We start from the raw sequence: 7,980 nt of genomic DNA, 5'->3' as shown, positions 1-7,980 counted from the left end.
TTCCACGATCGGAAGTCTCTTCTTCAGGTATCGGAGAGAGCAGGTGTTATCCACCCACTTGTCGGCATAGTTCTTACATTTCCTCATCATCTTGGACTTCCTTTGCCAAACCTCCAGTCCGTGTCCACATCACCTGAGGCCTGAGTGTAATGAGCACCAGCTATGAACTGAGCATCTCATTCTGCAACGTAATGTTGAAATAGTGATGCACAATGATTAAACATTATGTGTAGCAACAATGACTTTCTGTTTGTAGAAACAATACTAGTACTTCATGCAAATACTTGGTACTCAGAAGCATGACTTGCATAAAAAGAAAAGAGCCTTGTAATGCTTTAAGTACTCTATTTGAAAAGTACAAGCGGTTATTGACCGTACGGATGACGGTACTGTTCTTAATTATGGAACAGTGCTTTTTGTGAGGTACCTTTTGTGATACAAGCATGACGCAGGCATGTTGGGTAAACATACCGTGCGGGCGATTTCTGTCGCAGTGCTTTCGAGCGAGTAGTTCGTTGAAACTGTGATACAGCTAAGTTTAACAATTACATGATTATATCGTATATGTAGATACAGTCCCAGGTAATCCATACTAGCAACCAACCGTGGCTTACAGATGTGTAGCTATTTATATCATACGTATACAAAATAGACAACCTGTACAAATGTAGCTGTAACGTTACTCTAGTGTGAAATTTGATTACGATAACAAATCAGAACAGGTCCAAATCAGACTTGAGGTTGAACACAATGGAAACAACAGAATGACCTACGTTTTCAGGTGTCCTTCTTGCTTTGGAAACGCTGCGACAGACATTTCCATCCCGGCACAAATGACATTAGACACTGCCCCGGCCACAATTACATGGACACGTCAAGCGTTCTATTGTGTCTTTTGATGATAGCGGAACAACCGGTACGTCATACCGCTAAAGGTCACACTCATGACGTCGGGAACGGATGTAATCGCATGGTTTTATGGAAGTAACGTTCTGTGATACAAAATCGGCCAGGGTTTTTCTTTACGGCATGCACATTCCGTGAGGAAATGAATTGGTTGCTAATCACTTTTCCCTTGGGCATTACGACGCCAAAGAGCCACGCCCCTCAAAGGATTCCACTCTGTCATCACATGCTGAGAGTTGTCGAATGTCGGCTTGGCCTGTCATCAGACAGATTTTTATCAGACCGATATCGTAGAGGATGATACCATCTAATTTTCAGTGCATTACAAACAGGAATTTGAGTATACCAGTTGGTGCTGCTGCTGAAAATAATTTGAGATCAGCAGCCCTGACTGACTCCGGCCGATCCCGGCCGCATACTCTAGTACCCGACGGGAGCAATTTTTTTTGTTGGAGACTCAACCGACAATGTAGACTACAGTCACGGACTGCATTGTCACCTGTAATAGCCAATACATGATCTTAAAAGAAAGGGCGACGGTACCCGCCGTCTATAAACAAACCAAACTGTAAACAAACATCTGAATGGAATGTGGGTCTTCACTTCCGCATTGCCACGCGTCGGGGTCAAAGATCAGCGTACAGAATGGCGGGAAATGGAATCAAACACTCTTAAAAGGGTGGTTAAAAAAATAATATTCTTAACATCGTGTTAAAGTGTAATGTTGCAGACCAATAGTAGACACCATAGAAAACAAAAACAACGAAATAGTACAAATATCTTAATATTTCTTGGATTTTGTTTTGTAAAGACATTATTTACGGTATTACATTTGATGTTCAACCTACACAAAATGGGTCAGTCGAAAGCGGTAAGTACGAAGAGTTTTCAAGACAGTCCACTCTGACCCTGAGTCCACTCCGTGAAAAACAGCCAAAGGTGATGGTCAAGCTGCCATCAGGATAATCCAGACAGTGGTGATCGGTAACAAGACTTTCCCATTGTATCCCAATTTAAAATTTGGTCATGCCTCCCTCCCTCTTTAATAACCTCCTTATATAACCAAGGGCCTTGATATAACGTGGAGGCATAAAAGAGATAACTAGTTGCAGGGTTAGGGTCAGCCTGCCAATAGCAAATTTTGAAAATATTCTTATTGACAGGCTAATATAGCCTCCTTCGCAGTCTTGTTGGGCGCCGAACAAGACTGCGAAGGAGGCTAAGGCTAATATATATAAATGTAAAGAAAAAGTCCCAGTTATTTTTATCACCCAGATATTTTATTACACACATTATCATTTGTATCATTTGTAAACTAAATCTATGATGCCTCCGACACCTGTGCCCTAAAAACTTGCAGCAATAAACAGTAAACCATCCTTCAGACATGTAATTTTTACATCATTGACTAGACTCTGAGTCTGAAATTACAATTTAGTACATACGATACAGTTATACCATGGAGTTAACCTCCTTGGTTATACCCAGGTTACCCTCTTTTTTTACAATCTTGACAATAGAGATCAGATAGATACAATGTATACCTGAGCTCCTTTCTCCCTGCTATTGGTCCACCTATACAACAAATTTGTTACCAGTTAAGGCATATGTCATCTGGGAGAAGACTGTTCAAAGCATACCAGTCTCACATCTCTACCACTAAGGCATATAATGTGTAGAACCATTCTGCAATATTTCTACATAAATAGATCTGGTTGATATACATTTGTACATTCATCACTTATCTACAGTTATGTAATTAAATTACATACAACTGTACTGGCACAGGATGGAACTGGTGTGTGATCAAACCTGCTGAGGAACTAACACAACATTAAATAGCTACTTTACAAGTATTTACAGCTCTCTAAAGTCTCTAACATATATTAAATTTACAGTTTTTGTGTCAAGAAAATCTCACTGCAACTCCTTGACCCGTAACTCTCCTCCTGCATTGAGGTAATAGTTCTAATACTTGATGATACTTTCAGTCTGCTATTATGGCTTTCATGATCATGATTTTTCACCATCTGGCACTAACTGTATGTGGGAAAAATCTGCTCTTGTCCTTTCCAAGGAGTTTATAGGGGAGATGTGTCCTTTTGTTGGGAGTGGTCAAGACATCTGGTCTCGATTAATACTGAATAAAGCACCCCTGACCACGCGGTCAGCAGCAGTCTGAAGTGAGATCTTGTCTCGCCCGGTGTCCCTCACTCAACTCGGCTGTACGCTCTTTCACAGTTTCAGCTGTATAGCATATCTTGTATATCTAGACAGCTTTCTTCAGACTGTAGTGACTTTTGACACATCCACGGCAGGAATGTCAGGGGCATCATCGTCGGGTGTGTCGTCGTCGGGTGTGTCCAAGTTGGCCAGCAGGGCGTGGTCAGTCATGATGACCTCTCCATTCTCCTGGTCAGGCTCTGTGGGAAGGTCATTGACAGGTCATGGAAATGCATCCAGTGATATTTATGAATTCACTGATAATATTTAAAATATGTAAAATAAATAAAGGCTTTCAGTAACTTGCATAGGTTAGAACATACTCACCACTCACGGCTGTCCAAGTTATTTAAGACAGGGAGGAAAGAGTTTACAGTTTAGCCACACATACTTTGGATCAGATTTAGAGATACTGCAACATTCAACAGTCCAGGAAAATTAAGTAGTAGGAAGACAATCAATGGTTTCATCCCGGTTCTGTTTACACAACCCTCACATAGCTTCTGTTATAAAAACTCAACATCAAACAGTGACAATGAAAAATGTTTGTCCACTGTACCTCTCATTGCAGCAATGGCATCTTCACAGGTCTTGAAGTATCTGAAACCCTTGATCTTTGACCTGACCAGCGCCGCTCGGATGTCTGGCTGCAGTAAAACAGAGAGGAAAACTTCTACTCTAAATTCATATGGCATGAAGTTTTACAACGTTTTACACATATAAATATTGTTTCTCACAATATTTGCAGGGTGGAGATTCATAATTTCTAATGAGTTACATACATATACAAGTCATCTTGTTCTATATGGTGTTTTCAACACTATGGTCTAGTAGTAATTGTGATGGAACCATAGAATCTTTCTGCCCTGCTCTGTATATATATATCAATTTACTACTGAACCAAATCCCAGTAGGTTCACAAGGTCAAAACTATCATCACCTATCAAAGGAAGGTGACTTACTCTCATACAAGAGAAGTGTAATTTCAATCCCCGTGCTTCAAACTCCTCAATGAGCTGGTCCAGAGCCTGTACCACTGTACAGTCAATGTCAGACACACAGCAACACCGCATCACTACGTTCTTATAGGGCTTCTCTGTGGAAAACAATAGGAACAAGGAAGCTCAATTATGCTGCTTCAATCATGATGTTAGTCTTCTTGATTAGTAGAATTTGAGGATGCATGTGGATACATTCTGTAACCCAGCAACTAATAAGTCTCCTGCAATAGAAGTTCATTAGCAATGGAATTAAGCTGTCAGCCCATGTAGTTGATGATATCAATGTTATTAGGCTTGAGCTTTTTCTATGAATAACTATACTATAAGTACTCGTAGCCTGATTTGATAACGTGAGTAGAGAACATCTGTATTGTAATGCTAGAAATTATGATCCACAAAATCCAAGCAGCCAGATCAGACCTTTGAAGGCGTCTTTGGCCACGACATCCCTCATGTAGTCCACAGCTGGGAAGTTTAGCCCACTTTCCAGTTGTACGATCAACACATCATCAGGAGCTATACGTGCTGGGTACACCTGGAGGAAACCATAGAAAGAAGATTATTTTTTGGTGTTCAAATTTGATATGATAAGCACAGAGAAAAAACTGTACTTTGTATTTACTTTATGACTTTGTGTCATCAATTTGAACTCACCGTCGCCCTTGGTCGAGCTGAGGGGTAGAGCAGGATGATAAGGGACACACCCACGCCCAGGGCAATGCCATACTGAAACAAACAGGAACAACATGGAATAGTTCAAAATCCAATGGACACAAACCGTCATGAATAGATGTGGCAATAGTAAAGAGGTAACTGTTACTAACCCTCGGCTCATGATGTTCCATGCATACATTAGCAATGCTACAATCAGTAGTACATTGTACCATGGAGTTAAAATCGTACGTATAGAAACGTACCTGTTTCCAATTAGAAACTTATTTTTTCCATTGAAAATAACATTGGATAGATAGTGTTTAAGGTGACAACATACCTGTATTCCAAGGAGCAAAACACCAAAGAAGGTGACAATGAAAGCCAGCAAATCCAGTTCTGAAAACAATTTAGAAGACATTTTAAAACACTGCTGGAACGCAGTACAGAAAATTTAAGTACATGACTGTGTTGTATGCATGACTGACTTTGGAATTCATGTTTACTTTCACAGTGATAAAACTGCCAGAGAATCCTACAAGTGGATTGTACCAGTACTAAATGTTTCAAAGCTTGAACATGCTGCTGTAATATTGTAACATACATATTTATGAAGGCTAGACAATTAACAGCCAAGGCATGTAGACTTACTTTTGACTCTCCAGAACACAGGAATGACGGAGTACTCCACCATCTGTATGACAGCAGAGATGATGACAGCTCCCAAGGCAGCGCTCGGGATGTACTTGAAGGATGGTGTTAAGAAGGCAAGGGCCAGAACCACCAAGAGACCTGGTAACAAGAAGGCCTTTTAGACTAGTGTATCTTGGCAAAGAGCTATAATGTAGTACATTTAATTTTTCAATATTTCTATGTTGAGGCCAAAAAAGGTACATGTAATTGAATTCTTATCCTGCATTTTCTGATGAAATAAGAACAATGTACTTCTCACAACACATAAGAAAATCTCTGGGACAACTTAACCTGGGTCCCTCAAGAAAAGTTTGCCACTAACCTGTGAACAGACCACCCAGCTGGGTTTTAACTCCACTTTGGTAGTTCACTGCCGTCCTGCAAATTCAGGGGATAGAAGACTTTTTTAAAAGATTTATGATCTAGGGAAATGGTAACAGCAGCCAAACTGGAGAAAGCTTTAGACTCTAACTTTAATGATTATTTTGTAGAATGTTAAAGCCATAAAATTGCATAATATTTTACCGTCCAAAGCTTCCTGTAACTGGATAGGCGGACACAAAGGAACCCAAGATGTTGGTTACACCTGAAAGGAAACAAGTGTTTTTCAAGGTTATCACTGGTAAGAGTCTTCTTATATCTGATGGATGAAATGCGGAAATATACCATTGATTTTGATATATATCTTATTGTATATTCTTACCTATTGCAAGTAGCTCCTGTGTGGCATCTATTCTGTAATTTCCCTTACGAGCTGAAACAATCAAAAGGTGTACACTACAGTAATTAAATAATTCATATAGTATGATACACACTTCTATGGTTTTGTTCTCATATTACCAGTCTGTTAAAATATTGAAAAAGCAGGGACAAGCCATTCCCAGTTACAACAACAGAAAATGATCTCAAGTTCAAAAGTGGACATGTACAGATAATAGCAAATCACAGCAAGATAAAGCTATCATTGAAGGCATAGGTGGTTAAAGATTCTTAATTTGCATTACAATGTTGGTTAAACAGTATTTCTCTCGACCTAAAAGAGAAATGAGTAGCTTTAGCAAAACTCACCAAAAGCCTTCCCTATTGCTATGCTCTCCAGGAAGCCAATAAGTGGAACAATGACCAAACCGACCCCAATGTCCTGTAGAGGGGATTACAGATAGAAACATCAAAAGACTTTCCTAGATGTTCTCATTGTTGGGAGTTATTGTGTGTTACAGACCTTCTTATAAATATCTATAGTTAATCGTGCCACTTGTTGAAAAAAAATTGGAGAGATTAACAAGTGGTGTAAATGAGTCTGCTTTGTGGATTAATTATTCAGCACCAAGGACAGTGCCTCTTGGCACTGACAGGATCAAAAACAGTGTTGTCAGTTAACTAAAATGTTTGATCAGAAGGTGGAAAGAACTGCAATCATAGGATCAGGTTTTTTGACAATGGGTTTGATAATGTGTATTACCTGAATAATCTCTGGCCCATTTTTTACAACCGTGCCATTCTTCACTAGCTGGAACTGTGGGGGTTGGAACCCTGGCAGGCCTGGCTTTATCTCCTTGGTGAGGGTGAAGGTGCTGATTCCTCTGCTCAGTAGGCCATACGCCACTAGCGATGCAGCCACCACAACTACTGCATTCCTTACTAAGATACAAATACATGGTATGTCAATGAAACAGTACATACTGTACGTAAGTCTTTGTGTGATAACTTCACTCAAGGTATAGTATGACAGCTGATATCAGTACTTGCTACAGATGAAGTACTGCTATGAATAGACATTGTCCAGACTTTAATTAAATTGCACATTGTATTAATTTTATGTCTGACTGGTACAAAAGTATGTAGTACTATGTACATAAGCCATAACCTCTTCTGTTTCCATACTGACAACTTTTCAGAAAGCACAAACCTTGGTGATGAACATACCTGTTCCGAAGAACCACAGGACTTTGCGAAGGATTTTTTGCCACATTGGAGGTTTGAGCAGGGTCCCTCTCTTCTTGTCCCAGTCCACCTCCTTAAGTTTCTTCAGGACAATCAGCACCACAAAGCACACAATCCCCATCCCCATGTCTGACAGGCTGCAAGTGAAGTGAAAACATTTTAATTAGTAAAATGTCATCAGATGAAGTGAACTTTCAGAGGTGATAAGGCCCGAGCTTTATGACCCTATTATTTTTATCTACCTATCTACCAACCTCTTAATCTGTCAACTTCTGATGGTTATTCATGTAAAATTAATGCGGCTTGTAAACTGACCCTATAACATGCATTATCCCAATTGAACACTGGTATAGCCTTAGGTTACGCACAACTAATGAAAACTGTGTACTGTGTCAGGAAACTTACTTTGTGTGGGTTATTTTTTGGAAAATACTGGGCACCGCTTTGATGAAAGCTCGGGGAATGTTCTTCAGCCCCAGGACCAGCTGAAGCAAAACAATAAACACAATTATCATTTTTAATAAGGAAATATTTATAGCACTAAATACATGAACATAACATG

General features: G+C 39.7%; 1 protein-coding gene across 1 annotated transcript; it reads right to left on the bottom strand.

Annotated features, from left to right (window-relative positions):
* Nucleotides 1-2,143: 2,143 nt before the first annotated feature.
* LOC109484246 (sodium-independent sulfate anion transporter-like) lies at nucleotides 2,144-7,899 on the bottom strand. Its single transcript, XM_019787517.1, has 15 exons — nucleotides 7,824-7,899; nucleotides 7,401-7,555; nucleotides 6,937-7,115; nucleotides 6,543-6,615; nucleotides 6,178-6,228; nucleotides 6,000-6,060; nucleotides 5,797-5,852; nucleotides 5,433-5,573; nucleotides 5,122-5,180; nucleotides 4,785-4,856; nucleotides 4,551-4,665; nucleotides 4,092-4,225; nucleotides 3,689-3,776; nucleotides 3,457-3,465; nucleotides 2,144-3,329 (listed from the first exon to the last, which is right to left on the bottom strand). Exons 2-15 carry the CDS (start codon nucleotides 7,543-7,545, stop codon nucleotides 3,190-3,192), a joined length of 1,323 nt encoding a protein of 440 aa, XP_019643076.1. The 5' UTR covers nucleotides 7,546-7,555; nucleotides 7,824-7,899; the 3' UTR covers nucleotides 2,144-3,189.
* Nucleotides 7,900-7,980: the final 81 nt, after the last annotated feature.

This window comes from Branchiostoma belcheri, unplaced genomic scaffold (assembly GCF_001625305.1).
Source record: "Branchiostoma belcheri isolate BF01 breed outbred unplaced genomic scaffold, Haploidv18h27 scaffold11, whole genome shotgun sequence".
In the NCBI taxonomy this organism is placed as follows: Eukaryota; Metazoa; Chordata; class Leptocardii; order Amphioxiformes; family Branchiostomatidae; genus Branchiostoma; species Branchiostoma belcheri.
The sequence above is the reverse complement of the archived record's forward strand: the minus strand, read 5'-3'. Positions and strand labels throughout refer to the sequence as shown.